This window comes from Leptodactylus fuscus, chromosome 1 (genome assembly GCF_031893055.1).
Source record: "Leptodactylus fuscus isolate aLepFus1 chromosome 1, aLepFus1.hap2, whole genome shotgun sequence".
Taxonomy (NCBI): Eukaryota; Metazoa; Chordata; class Amphibia; order Anura; family Leptodactylidae; genus Leptodactylus; species Leptodactylus fuscus.
In genome coordinates, this window is record NC_134265.1 from 184,548,240 (window position 1) to 184,570,347 (window position 22,108).

Consider the following 22,108-nt stretch of genomic DNA (forward strand, 5'->3'; position numbering starts at 1 on the left):
TCCTGCAAACATTAAGCCCTCATATGGCCCTGTGAATGGAAAAAATAAAGTTTTATGGGGTTTGGAAGGCTATACCACTTTTAGGGTTATAAATAGAGATGAGCGAGTACTGTTCAGATCAGCCGATCCGAACAGCATGCTCCATAGAAAAGAATGGATGCACCTGGTACTTCCGCTTTGACGTCGGCCAGCCGTTTAACCCCCCACGTGCCGGCTACGTCCATTCATTTCTTTTTTTTTAAATGTAGATTGTGAGCCCCACATAGAGCTCACAATGTACATTTTTCCCTATCAGTATGTCTTTTTTGGAATATGGGATGGAAATCCATGCAAACACAGGAAGAACATACAAACTCCTTGCAGATGTTTTTTTGCCCTTGGCGGGATTTGAACACCAGGACTCCAGTGCTGCAAGGCTGCAGTGCTAACCACTGAGCCACCGTGTGGCCCCGTCCATTCATTTCTATGCGAGCGTGCTGTTTGGATCGGCTGATCCGAACTGTACTCGCTCATCTCTAGTTATAAAGGTATTCCAATGCAGAACCTATATTGTGCAGTTTTGCTTGGGCCTATTGCCACCATTTCAAAATAAGAATACTTTCTACTCTCTATGTTCCCACATTTCACATGTATTGTTTGACTGTACACACTATGTCAGTAGTCACCCTTAGTTTTCTATGTACATGATTTATCCATTGCCTTCTATCCAACCAAACCAATATAATTCCATTTTTAACAGTCAGTAGAGTGCAGTACCTGGCCAATGAGCCATACACTTGTGAGGTTTGTATGCTGCTGCCCCAGTCTTCTGTTTTAGTATTAATATGATAAGAATTTTGTAAGAATCATCATCTTTAATAAGTACAGCATTTGTTCTTGCTTTGTTTAAGGTCCCTGCAGTTAAGTTGAATGAGCTTCTGGAAGATTTTTATGTGACTGTGAAAAAAACTGACGGATCAGATTTTCTGGCTACATCTCTGCATGCAATACGCCGAGGTTTAGACCGCATTCTGAAGAATGCTGGAGCCGGCTTCTCTATCACCAGCAGTGTCTTTAATTCCTCTTCACAGAAACTCAAGGAAAAACTGAGAATGCTTAATAAAGCTGGAATGTCTGGCTCCCGATCACGCAATATTGTCTACTTCACTTTAGCAGATGAAGAGGAAATGTGGAGAATTGGGTGTCTAGGTGATGACGGGCCTGTGCCTCTGTTGTCCTCAGTGGTAAAATACAATAGCCAGTTCCTAAACATGAGAACTTTGCAGGAGCACGCAGATCTAATGTATGGTGACATAGAATTGCTGAAGGATGGAAATCATCAACCTTTCTTTGCGAGAACAGACAGCGTTAAAAGAGACAAACAAGCAAACCCTAATAAGATGTGCTATGGACAGATCTACCATGAACATTCAAAAGGACACAGAAGGTGTCCCTACTGTCTTCTGTATAAGTACATGTACAGTCATCGTCCACCATCTCAGATGGAAGCAAACTCTCCGTTTTATCTGACTGCACGAAAAGAGGTCAGTGGAATGGAAAAGGTTTGGTATGAGGAACAGAGAATGGGGCTTAGATCTCTACGTGGTATTGTCCCAAAGCTGGCAAAGCGAGTGAAGTTAGAGCAATGTGACAATTACACGTTTGTTTCCTTTACACAGACATTTCGAAAGTTTGCTCCAGGTAACAACTATTAAAAATTCCACAACACACTAAATAAATAACTTGCACAATGCTGACCAGCAGGATATCCTAAGGAACATGTCAAGATGGTGTCATTGACCTTGAGGCTGACATACATTTTGTCATATATGATCGGGGTTTTGTAAACTGTGTGTTATTGTTTGGATTAGATTTAGGCCTCATGCATACTACCATAGTTTTTATCTGCAATTGTAGATAAAAGTAATGATCCGTTCATTTTTGTGCGTCTATACACATGGCCATGTATGGATGCCGTTTACAAGGACCGCAAATTATGAAGCATTTCCTACTCTTGGCCGCATTTACATTGCAAATTAACTCATGGGCAGGTTGAAGAGATGCTACAGGTAGGTGTACAACTGTAGCTTCGCCACCATTGTGGATCAGTTGCTAAGTAGCACAGGGAAAAATAGGTCACATGATAGTCCAGACTCTATTTCAGAGGTTTGGGACTAGTAGGTCACATCAGTACTAGCCTTCCTTGATGTGGATCTGCAAATACAGAATTCTGTGGATACACTACAAACCATATTTGTGGACAGTGCACCACAGATGCAAATGACATACTGAAGAACTATGAAATGTAAATGCGTACGAGCTTATCCACAAATTGCGGACAGCATACGGTCATGTGCATGAGGCTGATCCTATGTTATTGCCATAACATAGTGTTCATTTCCCAAGCATGTTACTTTGAAAATAGTGCCTTTTTAGCCGACTACAGGAAGACTACAAAATAAGAGGATGGAAATTACATTTCAATAGCACAACTTTCTGAGTTACAATTTAATGAAAAGACATATTTCTTACTTCACATATATTCATTGTACCACAAGTAAAAATGAATAAATGTTGGGTGCTAATATAATTTAAAGTAATGCCTAATGGGCATCCTGTTAGACCATTAATTTTAGTGAACCTTCCGTCTATGGGCCGTGCCTACCACTCCACTGTGAGAATAAATGGCAATACACAACTGTATGTGCAGTTGGATGACAGCAGATGTAACATGCCTTTACTATAGCCCAAAGAACATAATCATTTGTTAATGCATTTTAATTCACATTGCATAGAGGTTACTATCCAGACTTTTACTTAACTAGCACTTACAAATTGTCTTCTTGTGTGATATTTTCTGGGATCCTACAGTAACATAATGTGGCAACACACATTTCTTAAAGGGGTTTTCTGGATGGATAAAATGTATTTCACAGCAACCTACTGCAATACATTTCTAATATAGGTTCGTAAAAAATCTTACTACAACCACTGGCAAAAATTCTGGAATCACCAGCCCCTGAGGATGTTCCTTCAGTTGTTTTAATTCTGTAGAAAAAAAAAAAACAGATCACATCCATAAAAAAAACTAGAGGCATTTCATATGGCAACTTTTCTGGCTTTAAGAAACACTAAAAGAAATCTAGAAAAATAATTGTGGTAGCCAGTAACAGTTAGATTTTTAGAACAAGCACAGGGAATAAATTATGGAATCCCTCAATTCTGAGGAAAAAAATATGGACTCATGAAAAACAAACAAAATAAGACTCCAACACATCACTAGGACTTTGTTGCACCACCTCTGGCTTTTATAACTGCTTGCAGTCTCTTAGGCATTGACTTCATGAGCGATAAACAGTACTCTTCATCAATCTGGCTCCAGCCTTCTCTCATTGCTGTTGCCAGATCAGCTTTGCAGGTTGGAGCCTTATCATGGACCATTTTCTCTAAGTTCCACAACAGATTTTCAATTGGATTGAGATCCGGACTGTTTGCAGGCCATGACATTGACCTTATATGTCTTTCTTCAAGGAATGTTTTCACAGTTTTTGCTGTATGGCAAGATGCATTATCATCTTGAAAAATCCTTTCAATAGATGGGATAAGAAAAGTGTCTAAAATCTCAATGTAAAGCTGTGCATTTATTGAAGATTTAATGACAGCCATCTCCCCAGTGCCTTTACCTGACATGCAGCCCCATATCATCAATGACTGTGGAAATTTGCAGGTTTTCTTCAGACAGGTGTCTGCATAAATCTCCTTGGAAGGACCAAACAAAAGTTCCAGCATCATCACCTTGCCCAATACGAAGGAAACTCCAGCACTCTCCGGTTTGAAGTATAAAAAATGTTCAACTTTATTACTTCATTTTAAAAACTCATCCATGATGCCATGATGAAGGATTCAATCCGAAACGCGTAGGCTATTTTTCCACCAGTGATACGCCAAGTCAGCTGTGGCGGGTACTTCATGTGCATGGATGGGTTTTTAAGATGAAGCAATAAAGTTGAACATTTTTTATACTTCAAACCGGAGAGTGCTGGAGTTTCCTTCGTATTTTGGTTCTAGTTGCCGATGTGAGTCCTTCGGTATCCTTGCATCCCGGATTATGAATTCTGACATGACAAGTGGGTGAGCTGGACATTGTTATAATCACCTTGCCCAATGTAGATTCCAGATTCATCACTGAATATGACTTTCATCCACAGTCCACGATTGTCTTTCCCTAGCCCATTGTAACCTTGTTTTTTTCTGTTTAGGGGTTAGTGATGGCTTTCTTTTAGGTTTTCTGTATGTAAATCCCGTTTTTGAAGAGTACTGTTTATCACTCATTAAGTAATTGCCTCAGAGACTGCAAGCAGTTATAAAAGCCAGAGGTGGAGCAACAAAGTCCTAGTGATGTGTTGGAGTGTTATTTTATTTTTTTTCATGAGTCCATAATTTTTTTTCCTTAGAATTGACTGATTCCATAATTTATTCCCTGTGCTTGTTCTAAAAATCTAACTGTTACTGGCTACCACAGTTATTTTTCTGGATTTCTTTTAGTGTTTCTTAAAGCCAGAAAGTTGCCATATGATATGCCTCTAGTTATTTATCATGTCTGTGATCTGGTTTTTTTTTTTTCTACAAAATTATACAACTGAAGGAACATCCTAAGGGACTGGCGATTCCAGAATTTTTGCCAGGGGTTGTACTATTGTTTGGAGATCCCAAGAACCCATATTTGCTGGAAAATGTCAATGACTGTTACTTAAAATGAAAGTCTCTGCAACAAACCTTCCACATATTCTTACTATTGTCCTATCTTTGATCACTCAATATAAAAACAGAAAGACATCTTCTTTAGAAATATCTACAGGAATGAAGTTTGTATAACTTACCATATGTAAGAGCACAATATAAGATCCCTTGTAGGACACAGTTCAGATTATTTATTTCCTGAGTGGGACCTTCGTATACAGTAGATATAAGCAGAGCAACAGTTGGAAATAGCATTGGATCTTTAATTATAAATGAATTATATTTTCTTTTTTTTTTCCAATATTTTTTTTCTTTGCTTTTGTTACCCACTGTGATATACTAAAAGGAAGATAGGAACATTTTCCATTAGTGGATACTATAGCTTTACTTTCACTATAAAGTCTGAAAGATATTTATCTGTTGGACTTAAAGGGATTGTACCTTGAACAACACACAGAGCAGGAGATAAGTGACAGATCATAGGTGGTCCTAAGTTCTCCATTTTGAATGGAGCAGTAGTGACATACATGTGCTGTCACATCATTCGTGTCTATGGGGCCACTGAAGTGAAGCCCATTACAGCTCTTAGTTACATGGCACCATGGCATGGTTACTTGGCACCCCTGTGTTCATCATTGGTGGGTGTCAGTTCCCGCAGTTCACCCTCTACCCCCCAATCCTTTCCTGTAGCAAGGGGATTGGTGTTGCCTTAGGTTCATTCCCTTTAACCGTATAGAATAATGAAATGTTACAAAGAAGAAGTGCCTCAGTTTTGTGTAAATATCCTGATAATAATATTATGGTGTGAACTGTTATCTGTCTTTTGTCTCATGTCTGGAGGAGAATCTGTTTTCCATGTATTGTACACTGGATCTGCACGCACTGCTGAAGGTTTAAAAAAATACAATGTTAAAGCTAATAAAATTTGTGCTGTCTCTGTGCTCTGGACTTAATCGTTCTGCGTTAATACAACTGGACAGGTAAACTGACTGGACTGTTTTTAGATCCAGTATTCCCAGATCTAGAACACTGAAAGGGGTCTTGATGTGCAAGAAAAGCAGCACATGCACAAATAAATCTGCAAGTTTCCATCGGCATGAGCTGTACACGCAGCGCTTCCCATTCACTTTAATGGGAGTGCTCGTAGTGAAAGAAGCAGCCCATTCATTTCTATGGGGAGCGCTCGTATGCCGGCTCCCATAGAAATGAATGGAACTGCTTTATACGCCGCTGATTCTGAACGTGTTTTACGTTCAGAATAAGCTGCCGTATACGTAGTGTGAATGAGCCCTTACTCTCCGTTGTCCAAAACCATTTTATCTTTCCATTCACACGGCCATATGAGGGCTTAATGTTTGCTGGGCAATTGTACCTTGTTTCTTATTTCATGCGATATCCTGGGAAACTGGCAAAAAATTCAGATTGGGGTAGAATGAAAGAAAAACTGCTTTTATGTAATGTTCTTACACGCGCTACACTTTGAAATCAATGGGAGGCTTTTTAACCCATTGATTTCAATGTGTTACGCGCGTTAAACAGAACCCATTGAAGTCAATGGGATTCTGTTTTGAAGCGCTCACTCTGACACGTGTTTTCGTGTCAGAATGAGCGGCGCATTACTCCGTGGGAAAGGGGTCTAATTCCACCCTATTTAAACTCTTTTTCCAGCTTCTTAGTACATCGTATGTAATATTAAATGGTAGCATCTGTAAGCCGATGGCTGGTCAGATCATGGAGGGGGAGTACATCTCACCCAGACTACTAAGGTGGGGGAGATGAGAAAACTCCAGAAAGAACGTTTCTCAGCAGATAACTATTGTCTGCTGAGGGTTATTTCAGAGTTTCGGTTACTGGGCTGGATTTTTAGGAATGGCAGGTAGGTTGGTAGTGGGACCTGTCATTCCACCCCCCTTCAGTCCACACTTTGCATCTGAGTCATTGCCAGAATATCCCCAGAGAGTCTACTCATCAAGGAAAGCTTAAGCCAGCAGCAGACTGGGGGCAGAGCTTGGCTGTAGAGCCAACAGAGAGGTCATATTTTTGGAGCTGTGATATGAATGATTCTACTGGCTTTTGATTTCTGTGATTCTAGGTGAGGTAAGCTATTCTTATGTTTAGTTAGAGCCTAGCCGGGCAGGTATTTATTTTTGTATTATTTCCTTTTGTTGCTGCACTGCCTTTTTGAGTGAAAATAAACTCTACCTTTGTTTTGGACTAAAGAAACTGGACTTTTGTGTCTACACCACCCCACCTAGCAACCCCAGACTCTGACACATCATGAAGAATAATTTGTCCTGCAAAACTTAAGCCCTCATATGGCTCTATGAATGGAAAAATAAAGAACTTATGGCTTTTGGAAGACAAAAGACTGTTTCCACTGTGATATGGGAAAAACCTTTTAAGGCTGGAACCCCACATTGCGTGCACACGGTTAAAAAAAAACCGCTGCATATTACAGTGCCTGCAAAGTGGATTGGTTTCTGGCTAATGCCAGCTATACATTGCAGAAAAAAAGTCCGCATTTTTGTAAATAGCAGCATGTCAATTATACCTATGGAAACACTGTCAGTTTCCGTATAGGTATAATAGAGGCAGCAAGTCTGCAGAGGAAAATTATGCAGATTTTCTGAGAAAATGCTGCAGGGAAAAAACAATGTGTTTCTGCTGCATTCTTTTCCAACTACAGCTCACTGTGTGGGGCTTTATCGTGGATTTGTCATATTATTCTTCATATGTATTTGTTATGGAACAGGAGGGTTTAAGATCCATTGATTGGGGAGATTCCCTAAACAATATGCATTTGGATTCTGACACAGATTGCCATGTTATTTATTAATTAATGCTTGTGCATTGTGTGGCAGTATGTCTACCTTGTGTTCGTTTTTATAATCTTGCACTTTTCTAGGTAGAAAATGAGTCAGCTCTGCACACAGGTCAAAAAAGGTGGCACAGGATATTCAATATGGTGCTTGGCACATACAGTGTTGGCCAAAAGTATTGGAATTCTGTCAGATAATACTCCGTTTCCTCCAGTAAATGATTGCAATCACAAACTCTTTGGTATTAATATCTTCATTTATTTTGCTTGCAATGAAAAAACACAAAAGAGAATGAAAAAAAGTCAAATCATTGATCATTTTACACAAAACTCCAAAAATGGGCCAGACAAAAGTATTGGCGCCCTCAGCCTAATACTTGGTAGCACAACCTTTAGACACAATAACTGCACACAACCGCTTCCAGGAACCATCAATGAGTTTCTTACAATGCTCTGCTGGAATTTTAGACCATTCTTCTTTGGCAAACTGCTCCAGGTCCCTGAGATTTGAAGGGTGCCTTCTCCAAACTGCCATCAAGAAATCTCTCCACAGGTGTTCTATGGGATTCAGGTCTGGACTCAATGCTGGCCACTTTAGAAGTCTCCAGTGCTTTCTCTCAAACCATTTTCTAGTGCTTTTTGAAGTGTGTTTTGGGTCATTGTCCTGCTGGAAGACCCATGACCTCTGAGGGAGACCCAGCTTTCTCACACTGGGCCCTACATTATGCTGCAAAATTTGTTGGTAGTCTTCAGACTTCCTAATGCCATGCACACAGTCAAGCAGTCCAGTGCCAGAGGCAGCAAAGCAACCCCAAAACATCAGGGAACCTCTGCCATGTTTGACTATAGGGACCGTGTTCTTTTCTTTGAAGGCCTCTTTTTTTCCCCTGTATACTCTGTTGATGCGTTTTCCCAAAATGCTCTACTTTTGTCTCATCTGACCAGAGAACATTCTTCCAAAACGTTTCTGGGTTTTTTTAAGGTAAAATTTGGCAAACTCCAGCCTGGCTTTTTTATGTCTCTGGGTAAGAAGTGGGGTCTTCCTAGGTATCCTACCATACAGTCCCTTTTCATTCAGACGCCGACAGATAGTATGGGTTGACACTGTTGTACCCTCGGACTGCAGGGCAGCTTGAACTTGTTTGGATGTTAGTCGAGGTTCTCTATCCACCATTCGCACAATCTTGCGTTGAAATCTCTCGTCAATTTTTCTTTTCCGTCCACATCTAGGGAGGTTAGCCACAGTGCCATGGGCTTTAAACTTCTTGATGACACTGCGCACGGTAGACACAGGAACATTCAGGTCTTTGGAGATGGACTTGTAGCCTTGAGATTGCTCATGCTTCCTCACAATTTTGCTTCTCAAGTCCTCAGACAGTTCTTTGGTCTTCTTTCTTTTCTCTGTGCTCAATGTGGTACACACAAGGACAAAGGTTGAGTCAACTTGAATCCATTTCAACTGGCTGCAAGTGTGATTTAGTTATTGCCACCACCTGATAGGTGCCTCAGGTAAGTGACAGGTGCTGTTAATTACACATTACACTATTACACTATTAGAGAAGCATCACATGATTTTTCAAACAGTGCCAATACTTTTCTCCACTCCCTTTTTATGTTTGGTGTGGAATTATATCCAATTTCGCTTTTTGACAATTGTTTTTGTGGTTTTCCATTGAAGACAAATTAAATGAAGATAATAATACCAAAGAATTTGTGATTGCAATCATTTTCTGGAAGAGAATGAGTATTATCTGACAGAATTGCAGGGGTGCCAATACTTTTGGACAACTCTGTACATTTAAAAGGAAGCCATGTCCATTTCTTCCTTTTATGACAGTTTACTAGACATTTGGAAGGAATGGAAGCCTGCTCTTCTCTGTCTCCAGTAGGACAAGGTATTGATTAGCCCAGGGCCGGCTCCAGGTTTGTGTGGGCCCTTGGGTGAAAGAGCCTCAGTGGGCCCCTTGTTGGAGCAACCCACGCGCATTACAGACAAAAACAAAAGAACAACCAAGATTGGGCGGGTTTTTTTTTTTTTTTTTGCTGAGGCAGACCTACTTGAGTGTAATACAGTCCATTCCATACAAGTAGATACACTGCCTGGCCAAAAAAAAAAGTCGCGTTCCACCCGTGATATAATTATGAACTGTTCATGACAGGAATTTGCATATATTCTTGAATATATATAATTGAGCTATATCCTGTCAAGTGCAGATCATAATTAAAGGTGTGAAGCGATGTCTACCAACGGAAGAGCTACCAGAGGAAGAGAGGTTAGTGCCTTCAAGAAGGGGCAAGTCATTGGATTGCATCAGGCCAACAAATCGACCAAGGAGATAGCCGAAGTAACTGGTATCGGACAGAGAACTGTTCAGCGTATCAAATCAGCATGGTGAGATGGTGGAGAACCCCCCTCCAACCGTGGAAAGTGTGGGCGTAAGACTATACTTGAAACTCGAGGTCGTAGGTCCCTAAAGCGACTGGTGAAGAATAACCGCCGGAAAACCACCTTTGAGCTCATACAGATGTTCAACTCGACGGAGTGACACATTTCGGAGCGAACAATGCGACGAGAACTCAAAGGAATGGGTCTCAACAGTTGTGTCACCACAAGAAAGCCATTGGTGACAGAGACCAACAGACGTCGGCGCCTGTCATTTGCAAGAGACCACAAGGATTGGACCCTGGAGCAGTGGAGAAAGGTCATGTGGTCAGATGAATCACGTTTCACATTGTTCCAGAGTGATGGTCGTGACCGGGTGCGACGAGAAGCACACGAAACACTGGAATGTGCTGGAAAGGAACCTGCACTGTCACTCACCACCCCCAACGAATCTGCGTAACCTGGGCTCCCTGATACTCGAGAATTGGATAAAAATCCCTGAGTCTACACTACAGAACATTATAGACTCCATGCTGAGACGGATGCGTGCTGTAATTTGTGCTCATGGTGGCCCAACTAAATATTAACTCGTGACTTTTTTTTTGGCCATGCAGTGTACAACCTGTTCAGACATCAGAAAGTAAAGAAGAATTTTAGGCAGACAACTGCCCAGATTCCTCTTTATTTTCTGCCCCCTGGTTCACAGTGGTGGATACAGGGATCTGCACACTCTTGTGGCTTGCACGGCTGACTAGGCAAAATAAATAGGTCTAACCAGTGGGGAGTCTCAAGCCGCAGCCTCCAAATCAGCTGCAACATCCACAGTAAGATCCAGTGGGATACTTTTTTTTTTCAGCGTCCTGCATTAATTGTTTTCAATGGGAGTCAGAATGAGGGAAGATTCAGCTGTTTGAGTGAATCATGGTATCTGTGTAAACGCCGTGACCCCTTCTCTGTTTACATAGTGTCATACATCTCATAGTGGCCATGTAATGCAACTACAGCCTCGTCCTATACATGTCTATGTGACAAGACTATAACTATATGACACGGTCGTTGTGCTTCGAGGAGAAAAAACGCAGAGGATGCGCTTCCTGTTAATGAAACCACTCGCACAATTTTGAAATGGATCCCCTAATAGATCCTCAGGTAATTAGGGTGCCATTCTTCCTATTACAGGGAAAGCAATGGATAGAAAGTTCACAAGGCCTTCGGCCAGGGTACCTACTCATTGGATATCTGACCGTCAATTCTGACCAGGTCGTATAAATGCATGTAGGTTAGTAGAAATGGTTTCCACTGTTGATTAAACCCAGGGGGCGCACACCTCAATGTCGCAATAAAGGAACGAGGATATAATAAATAGAGCAGCTTTATTGATAACGGAGATTTCACTTCAATTATATCTAAACCGCCGGCATTTCCATAGTTATGCTATCCATGTCCAAAACTGAGACTGCTTTGTAAATTACAGCGTGTATCTTATTTTATAGCAAAGTGGGGATGGGACCTTATGTGACGAAAACACCACGGGAAAACCCGAATTATACAGTTCCTGCAAAGTGAATAGGATTCTTGCAAATCCCATCCACACATTGTGGAAAAATATGTGCAGTGGACACGCTTGGGGTTTTGGAAATTGCAGCGTATCAATTATACCTACAAAAATACTGGTGGTTTCCCTATAGGTATAATGGAAGGAGAAAGTGAAAAGCGCTGTGGGAAAAAAACAATGCATTACTGCCACGGTTTTTCCTGCAGCGCTATTTTGTTACAGCTCACTATGTGAGGCCTTAGTCTTAGTAAAGTCCAAGTGCCATCTTCATTAAATTGCCCCCTCATAGTATGCCCCTGACATAAATACTGCACCCCTAGTGACCTCTTATATCAATTACCACCCCCTTATGTTCATAATGCCTCCTAATATAAATAACTTCCCCCTTGTATTCATAATGTCCCCTAATAACCTTTATATAAATGACCCCCATATGTTCATAATGCCCCCCCCCCCCTTATTGTTATAATTTCCCCCTCCAAACAACCCCTTATACCATTAAAATACCCACAACTAAGCTAAAAAAAAAAGTTATACTCACCTACCTGCGATCCTGATGAATGGATCCACCCCCTCCTTTACGTCCAAGTGCAGGATGTCTGTATCAGCACAGGCGGTGCGATGCTATGATGTCATTGTGTGCCTGTGCTGAGAAGCAGATGTCTGTCTGCCTTCTCATTGTCTTGTAAACTACAGGGCTCATGTGGCTTGCAGTTTACAAGACTGGCAAGTTGCAGGAAACATTTTAACTAGATCGGTGTTTGCAGACATGATCTAGTTAAAAGTAACATATATTAATGGTGGCGCCTGGGTTGGCCCAGGGCAACCGCCATTGGCGTAACTAAAGTCTTGAGGGTTCTTGCTAGCGGCGGTTACGGGCGCTGAAGCGATAGCTCTGATACTTGAAAGGGATAAAGCTTTCATACCCACAACTGTTATCAAGAATACGGTGAGTGAGCAGTGCAGCCCCTGGCATGTAAACAATACTGGGACAGTATTTCGAGCTCCATAGTGTCCCCCATACAGTATTATATGCTCCATAGTGTCCCCCAAACAGTATTATATGCTCCATAGTGTCCCCCAAACAGTATTATATGCTCCATAGTGGCCCCCAAACAGTATTATATGCTCCATAGTGGCTCCCAAACAGTAGTATATGCTCCATAGTGGCTCCCAAACAGTAGTATATGCTCCATAGTGGCCCCCAAGCAGTATTATTTGCGACACAGTGGCTCACAAACAGTATTATGTGCTCCATAGTGGCCCATAAACAGTATTATGTGTTCACCGTTGACCCTCACACAGTATTATATGTTCAAAGCGCCCATCCCCCCGGAGCCTAACCTCCCCCCCATTCCCCCCTCTTGCTCACACACAGCCTGATTCATGCCCCCCCCTCTTGCTCACACATGTTCTCTGCTCTCCTCCTTACCTTCCATCAGTCTGTTCCCAGCAGATTCATCTTCCTGTGTAACATTACACTGTTCTGTACCATCCCGAGTAGCTCCACCCACACGACAGTCCTTTAATCCATTCACATCTACCACAGGATGGAGTCCTGTCCCTTAGCACCTCACACAGGTCAGCCATACCTCCCAACCATCACGATTTGCGTGGGACATTCACGATTTCGGTGACGTGTCCTGCGGTCCCGGTTGGAGGGAGGTATGTCCCGATTTCAACTCAGATCTGCGTCCAGAGGACGCAGATCTGAGTTGAACACGTACGCGGCTAAAGCAAGGAGCTGTCACAGCTCAGCTCCTTGCTTCGCCGCTGCACTCCCAGCTACTGGCTGTGTAGATGCGATATGATGACGTAACATCACGCCTACAAATGTGTGCGAGAGAAAGAGGCGCGGAGAGAGTGGTGGGGGAGCGAGGAGAAGGTAAGTTTAATGTGTACACTGAGGTGGAACGTGAAACTGGGGGCAGATGGACAGGATGGCATGACACTGGGGGCAGAGATGTGGGGACATGAATCTGGGGGCAGAGATGGAGAGGACATAAATCTGGGGGCAGAGATGGGGGGACATGAATCTGGGGCCAGAGATGGGGGGACATGAATCTGGGGGCAGAGATGGAGGGGACATGAATCTGGGGCAGAGATGGGGGGACATGAATTTGGGGGCAGAGATGTGGGGACATGAATCTGGGGGCAGAGATGGAGGGGACATGAATCCGGGGGTAGAGATGCGGGGACATGAATCTGGGGGCAGAGATGGAGGGGGGACATGAATCTGGGGACAGATATGTGGGGACATGAATCTGGGGGCAGAGATGGAGGGGACTTGAATCCGGGGGTAGAGATGGGGGACATGAAACTGTGGGCAGAAATGGGAGGGACATGAATCTGGGGACAGAGATGGAGAGGACATTAAACTGGGGGCAGAGATGGAGGGGGAGCATGAAACTGGGGGCAGATGAAGGGTGTATATGAAACGGGGGGGAGAGATAGAGGGGGGACATATAATTTACAGGTGACTGTAGGAGGATTATACTGAGCCCAACGCTCTTCAACATCTATATCAATGAACTGGCTACAGCCCTGGAGGCCTCACCAACCCCAGGCCTCACCCTGAACAATCGAGAGGTGAAGTTCCTGCTATACGCCGATGACTTCCTACTCCTGGCCCCCACCGAGAAAGACCTCCAAGAAAGCCTGTCAGTGCTGGAAAAATTCAGCACCACATGGGCCCTACCCATCAACCAGAAGAAGACCAAAGTCATGGTATTCCAGAAGAAGGGCCACAATAAAGCCTCCACCACCTCACAATTCACACTGAACGGCTCCACACTGGAGAAAACCAACAGCTACACCTACCTGGGGCTGGAGCTCAGCCAATCAGGAAGCTTCAAAGCAGCAATAGAAACCCTGAAAGCAAAAGCCTGCAGAACCTTCTACGCCATCAGAAGACAACTGTACCACCTCAAACCACCGGTGAGGGTCTGGATGAAGATATTTGACGCTGTCATCTCCCCGATCCTTCTCTATGGCAGTGAGGTTTGGGGCCCAGCCACCTACCCAGACCAGTCAAGGTGGGATTCCAGCCCAACAGAGAACTTCCACCTGGAGTTCTGCAAATACCTGCTACATGTCCATCGCAACACCACCAACATAGCCTGCAGGGCAGAGCTAGGCAGACTCCCCCTATGGCTCACCATACAGAAGAGGGCGCTAGCTTTCCAGGCACACATCCAGGGGAGCAAGCCTGACTCCTACCACCACCAAGCATGGCTAAGCCACCTGAGCAAACCAGACATTCAACAACCAAACAGCAGCCAACCACCAAACCAAAAACTCCAACAGATGATAACCAAGGCCGAAATAAAGGCGACCACAGAGGCAAACAGAGAGCGGTACATTGAAGAATGGAGAAACGAAATAAATAACTCCAAGAAACTCACCGTGTACCAATCCCTACAAAGGGACTACACCATGGCCACCTACCTGGAGAGAATACGCCACCCCAAGCACAGACAGACCCTGAGCCGATACAGACTGAGCGCCCACAACCTAGAGATAGAGACGGGGCGATACAGACAGACGTACAAGCCACGGGAGAAGAGACTGTGCCAGCACTGTGACCAGGGGGCCCTAGAAGACGAGACCCACTTCCTGCTACACTGCACCAAATACTCAGATATGAGGGCCGTCTACTACCAAAGACTCTCTGCCCACATCCCAGACTTCATATCTGCAGACGAGAAGAGGAAACTCTACATCCTACTGGGAGAAGAAGAAGCCACTGTGGAGATCGCTGCCCAATACGTGTCCAGCTGTCACCAAACCAGAGGAAGATGAGACTTCACGGACTGTTATATTTATCCCAATACACCCGCCCCACCCCCACCACCCCATATAGCGGTCACCAACGAAGAGGAAGATGAGACTCCACGGACTGTTATATTTATCCCAATACACCCGCCCCACCCCACCCCCACCTCCCCATATAGCAGTCACCAACTAAGAGGAAGATGAGACTCCATGGACTGTTATAACCGAACCCCCCCCCCCATACCCACCACCCACCCACCACCCACCCAACCCAACTCCCCCCCCCACCCACCCACTTTACTAGCTTTGGCAATGCCAAATACCTATTCGGACGTGCCAATAAAGCATTTTTTGATTTGATTTGATTTGATTTGACTATGTTCGGGAACATGAAAAATTAATGAGAATGGGCGGAGTCAACACAAAAGTGGGCGGGGCTAAATTTGCAGCGGCGCGATACGCGCACCGCACATTTTGTCCCTCTTTCGGTTCTTCAAAAGTTGGGAGGTATGGGTCAGCACCCGGCACCCCAGTGGGCCTCAGGAGGTTGGGGCCCTGGCACTTGCCCAGGTTTGCTGGGTGCTGACGCCGGCCTTGGATTAGCCGCTCTCCTCTTTTAACCACTTCCGGTCCGCCCATAGACTATATACACTCACCGGCCACTTTATTAGGTACACCATGCTAGTAACGGGTTGGACCCCCTTTTGCCTTCAGAACTGCCTCAATTCTTCGTGGCATAGATTCAACAAGGTGCTGGAAGCATTCCTCAGAGATTTTGGTCCATATTGACATGATGGCATCACACAGTTGCCGCAGATTTGTCGGCTGCACATCCATGATGCGAATCTCCCGTTCCACCACATCCCAAAGATGCTCTATTGGATTGAGATCTGGTGACTGTGGAGGCCATTGGAGTACAGTGAACTCATTGTCATGTTCAAGAAACCAGTCTGAGATGATTCCAGCTTTATGACATGGCGCATTATCCTGCTGAAAGTAGCCATCAGATGTTGGGTACATTGTGGTCATAAAGGGATGGACATGGTCAGCAACAATACTCAGGTAGGCTTTGGCGTTTCAACGATGCTCAATTGGTACCAAGGGGCCCAAAGAGTGCCAAGAAAATATTCCCCACACCATGACACCACCACCACCAGCCTGAACCGTTGATACAAGGCAGGATGGATCCATGCTTTCATGTTGTTGACGCCAAATTCTGACCCTACCATCCGAATGTCGCAGCAGAAATCGAGACTCATCAGACCAGGGCAACGTTTTTCCAATCTTCAATTGTCCAATTTCGATGAGCTTGTGCAAATTGTAGCCTCAGTTTCCTGTTCTTAGCTGAAAGGAGTGGCACCCAGTGTGGTCTTCTGCTGCTGTAGCCCATCTGCCTCAAAGTTCGATGTACTGTGCGTTCAGAGATGCTCTTCTGGCTACCTTGGTTGTAACGGGTGGCTATTTGAGTCACTGTTGCCTTTCTATCAGCTCGAACCAGTCTGGCCATTCTCCTCTGACCTCTGGCATCAACAACGCATTTCCGCCCACAGAACTGCCGCTCACTGGATGTTTTTTCTTTTTCGGACCATTCTCTGTAAACCCTAGATATGGTTGTGCGTGAAAATCCCAGTAGATCAGCAGTTTCTGAAATACTCAGACTAGCCCTTCTGGCACCAACAACCATGCCACGTTCAAAGGCACTCAAATCACCTTTCTTCCCCATACTGATGCTCGGTTTGAACTGCAGGAGATTGTCTTGACCATGTCTACATGCCTAAATGCACTGAGTTGCCGCCATGTGATTGGCTGATTAGAAATTAAGTGTTAACGAGCAGTTGGACAGGTGTACCTAATAAAGTGGCCGGTGAGTGTACATCCGGGAAGTGGTTGCCTTGTTCTGACAGGACGTACCTGTACGTCCAGTCAGAACACAGCAGCTGCACGGAGATCGTGCAGCTGATTTCAATGGGAGCCGGCTGTAACTTCAGCCGGAGCTTCCAGAGAGATAGCAGGGAAGATTTATTCCCTTCCCTGCTATCTCGATCGCTGTGTATACAGCGCTCAATGAGCGCTGTATACACAGCTATGGACGCTGCCATAATTCAGCTGCCCTCTGACCCGGCGGACACGTGATCCGCCGGGAGCAGAGTCTTGAAAAAACTGCTGGGTCCTACAGGACCCCAGATCAGCTCAGTAAGCTGTATATACGGTGTGCAGGAGGCTGGATTTCTCCTGCAACTGGAGTTAAATGTACCAGCCCCAGTTATAGGATAAATCAGCCTCCAGTACAAAAAAAAGTGATCAGATGTCCCCAAAGGTCTCTTATCACCATATGGGGACACAATCTGGAAAAAAAATAAAAATATAATAAAAAAGTTTTTTAAAAATGTAAATAAAATAATAATAAAAATAAATAAATAATACGCTAATAAAACGCTGTTATTAAAGGTTATAGCCCCACCCCCGACGACACCATACAAAATAAAAATTACCGTAAAGAGAGGAAAAACTATATTCTAAAGTTTTTCAGTGACACTTTGTGTTATTAAATAAAAATAATAATAATAAATTGAAAACCAGACACAATTTCCCTCCTATTTTGTTTATATTTTCCCGGATATAAAAAAAATTAAAACACATTTGAAAATAAAAATAACATAAAAATAAAGCCGTATGTGTCCCCGAAAAAAGATGCAAAAATTAGTTGACTGAGACATATGAGAAAAATTTTACAGACCTCAATGGTCCTGGACCACAAATTGGTCTGGTACTGAAGTGGTTAAAATCCTTAAAAGTTTTGTTGACTTCAAGTATTCATTTTCAGCTTTAGCCTAAGGCCCCATGTATTGAGCCACAGCCAAAAAGCACTGCGGAAAAGACTGTGTCAGAAACACATTGCGTTTTTTTCTGCAGTGCTTTTCACTGAAAGTCTTCCGACTTTACCCCTGCACACTTTTTGTCCGTATTATACTTATAGAGAAGGCACCAGCGTTTCTGTAGTATAACTGACATGCTGCCAGTTACAAAAACACAACGGTTTTTGAAATCATAGTGTTTCCGCTGCAGAATTCTATCCACTTTACAGGTAATGTAAAACTCATTTTTTGCTGCAGGGTATTCACAGCTTCTGCCTAAGGCTTAGGCCCCAACGCATTGTGGTTTTTCCCTACAGCACTTTTCACAGAAAGTCCACAAAGGATTCCTCTGTGGACTTTCTGCTGCAATATACCAATTGTAAAATCACCAGCGTTTCCATAGGTATAACTGACATGCTGCGATGTCCAAAACAGTTTTGGAAATCGTTGTGTACTCTACTGAGCGTATTTTTCCACAAAGTGTGGAAAGGGTTTGCTATAATCCCATTCACCTTGCAGTGACTGTACAACACTGCAGTTTTTGCTGCAGCGTTTCTGCTGCGGCCAAACCACAGTGTTTACACCATTTGGGGCCCGAGTCTAAAAGTGACTGGTGAGAGAAACTACATGGTCCTTTTTTAAATACCATCTTATAGTCCGAATGTGGACCTGGCATCCCGGCAATAGAACGGCAGATGCCTGCAGCGACAGGAGCGTGGCAATGCTGCAGGCCCCAGCACCTGTGCCGGCATCTAAAACCCCCTTCCCAGCATCCGCCGTTCTATTGCCGGGATGCAGGGTCTGTAAGAATAATGGTGGCCACTCTGCTGCAGAATGGTCGCCATAGCAACTGGGTCTCCGCTATACGTGGAGGCCCAAAGCTAATGCCCGCAATTAGAATGCATTTTAATTGCGGGCATTAAAACTTAACCCCCCCTTCCCCCCAAGGTGTAGAATCCCCCCCCGGGGGCCGATCCCTACGGGCCCCATACCTTTAAAGTTGCAAGCCGGCTCCTGTGCGGCGAGGTCGCAGGAGCGAACCTGTTCTGGTGACAGCCGGGAGCCAACTGAAGGCTCCCAGGCCTGTTACTGCTATATCACTATTGCGGTTGGTCTATGACCAGCCGTAATAGTAATGTACAGAATCTCCCATAGATGGCAATACACTTCTATTGCCGTCTATGGGACTTGCAATCAAATGATTGCAGGTTTAAGCCACCTAGGGGGAAAGGGCAATAAAATGGTGAAGAAAAAAAAAAAGCTTTACAAAAAAATCAAACTTCTAAATCACTCCTTTCCCTAGAATACTTATAAAAGTAGAAAATTACTGTGAAACACATACACATTAGGAATCCCTGTGTCCGAAAATGCCCGGTCTACTAATAGTTTTCAAACCGCCGTGTTTTGCCTCTGATTTAAATACAAGGTGATCTAAGCAATAGACATTCCCCAAAATGATATAACTAAAAAGTACATCTGGCCCCACAAAAAAACCGCTCTATGGATCTCCGTACAGCTGCAGGGTCACCTGTCAATGTGGCCCTGCAACTGTTGCAAAACTACAACTCCTATATATTAAATATTTTACCATTTTTTTGCTTCAAAATTTTTTCTCTATTTTCCTCCTTAAAACCTAGGTGCGTCTTATAGTCCGAAAAATATGGTACATTGGGGAAAGTATTAACATATCTATGCCAGTTTTCTGGTGTACATGTGTTATAATGTGACGCACATTTGGCAAGGCATTTTGCAGGTAATGTAAAATATGCAGCGTTTTTGCCACAGCCAAATCGCTTGTGTTCTCACAATGTGGAGCCCCAGCCTAATAGGCATTTCTACATATTCCGGTTTAAATTAATATCCAATATTGACTCATTCAAACTATTCTCTCATTCAGGTTTTGGATCAACGTCCTAGATGGAGTAGTTCTGACTACTTGAGATAGAGAAAATTTTAGGGACGAGTCCTTACCTGTTTTCACAGCCATGACACGGAGTATGAAAAGAAATCTATACTTTATATTAGTATTTATTTCTTAAAAGCTAAGTTTTAGGATTACATTATTTCTTCTTTGTTCCTGCCATGTGCATTCTGTAAAGTCCTTCGGATGACTGAACGGATTTATCACCATCTGTGAATTGTCTAAATATAAAAACGGTTACTAAAAGTAACCAATCGTAGCACAGATTTCATTTTTAAAGAGCACTATAAGAAACAAAAGTAGCACTGTAATTGGTTGTTATGGGCAACAAGGACAGAGGGTTTTATTCATTAATTTCCACCAATTTTTGTAAAATATTGCAGAATATGTTGGTGCTATAGAAGCAACAAAAATGAACATGAGTATTGCACAGCCTGCAGGAATGGATCTCAGTATAACTGGCATTGTGTGTGAGGAGAAGCTAAAGTTTCTTGAACTATATGAAGTATGCAGCTAAAGATGATTGTACCAAGTTTGCAACATATAGCGCTGTGTGGCCTCAGTCCATGCCAGCCACTGTTCACTGCTGAAAGCACCTACAACGGGCCTGTGAGCATCGCAATTGTACATTGAAGAAGAAGGCCTGGTCTGATGAATCACATTTGCATTTCCCATGGCAGCTGGATCCATGTGTGTTGCTTACCTGAGACAGTGATGGCACCAGGATATACTTTGGGAAGAAGGTAAGCCAACTGGTAAGAAGGTAAGCCAACTTATGCTATTGTGGTAGCCAAATAACCAACAGAATAATGAGATGAAACCAATATCCAATTCTGTGCTCTACTCTAATACTATGGTATCCCCATAAACCTACCCTAATAAATCCATAATGAAGATCCACAATGAAGTAATAGGAAAATGTACAGTGTATAAGAAAATGTTCGGTCTTTATTAGGGATGAGCAAATAGTACTCAATCAAAGCAAATACAGATAGACAGACATTGGTATGCTGTATATACCTACACATATACACATCTATTCACACACATACATTCATATACAACTTATATACACACCGATCTACACACATACAGGACTCACACAGTATATAAAACGCATAATGTAAACACATCTATACATATTTGACCCAAGAATATATTTACATATGGCTGAATGGCTGGGTGCCCAGGACATGGAGGAAACTTCTGTGCAGCTCTGTCTGGCAGTGAAGAGAGCAGCTACATCAACTTCTCCCCTCACACTCCGATGCTGAGGATGGGGAGGGGCGGCACAGGAAGCTGCTCAGTGCAGGGAAATTTTACAAGAAGGGATTGGCAGCCTCTGCATCTGCAAGTGATTTGTCTGCTGACGATCTTGTCCTTATGGTAGGGAAAGTATGGGGCCCCTGGGCAATTGCCCAGTTTGCCCCCCCTACCTTCCTAACGCCGGCCCTAGGGCCCGTTACCAGCTGGAGTAACTCCAACTGGTAACGGCCTATTAAGGAAAAAAAAGCTGCAGGGGTAGCGGCTGTCTCTACCCCGGTAGTTACACCACTGTCTCTAAATATATACCGTCCATGTATACTTGCAACAGTACGCTTGTATACATCTCGAAATGCGTAAGGCTAGCGCAATGGGGACAAGGACGGGGGCGTGGAAATCCAGCTGGGAGCCCAGGCCGCGGTCAAGCTACTGCGGATCCAGTGAGGGGCAGCCTGCATTGCGCTCATCCACAATCCCTGGCTTGATGGCAACGTCAAGCAGGGTGCGGGGTACAACGCTGACGAGGCCCGAGCACCAGGAACAGGTGTTACAATGGCTAGGGGATATTCCTTCCAGCGGTATTTCCACCAGCCAGTCAGTCACTACCTCCAGGCGTGTTCCTACCCAAGAGTCTGCCTCTCTTGGCAATTTAGTGGGTGTGGACTCGCAACCAGCATGTCCCTTCCTCAGTGATATTGACAAGATACAGTTCCATGTTTCTGTTCCAGCTCACAAGTTCATCCTCCTCCTCCACCACCATCACTGTTGAAAAACGACATTTCAAACCATACCATTAAGGCTCACCTCAAGGGCCTAATAT

The 22,108-nt window shown here is 43.8% G+C and overlaps 1 protein-coding gene across 2 annotated transcripts in view; it reads left to right on the forward strand.

The window, feature by feature from the left end:
- Positions 1 to 20,725, forward strand: part of KIAA1958 (KIAA1958 ortholog) — a 94,806-nt gene extending 74,081 nt beyond the window's left edge. Inside the window, exons 4-5 of one of the 2 annotated variants that reach the window (XM_075280432.1) lie at positions 891 to 1,523; positions 20,409 to 20,725. In XM_075280432.1, coding sequence (XP_075136533.1) covers positions 891 to 1,523; positions 20,409 to 20,426 — 651 coding nt within the window. In that variant the 3' untranslated portion in view covers positions 20,427 to 20,725. Of the gene's footprint in view, positions 1 to 890; positions 2,515 to 20,408 lie in introns of those variants that run through there. The other variant, XM_075280431.1, reaches the window with a different exon arrangement.
- Positions 20,726 to 22,108: the final 1,383 nt, after the last annotated feature.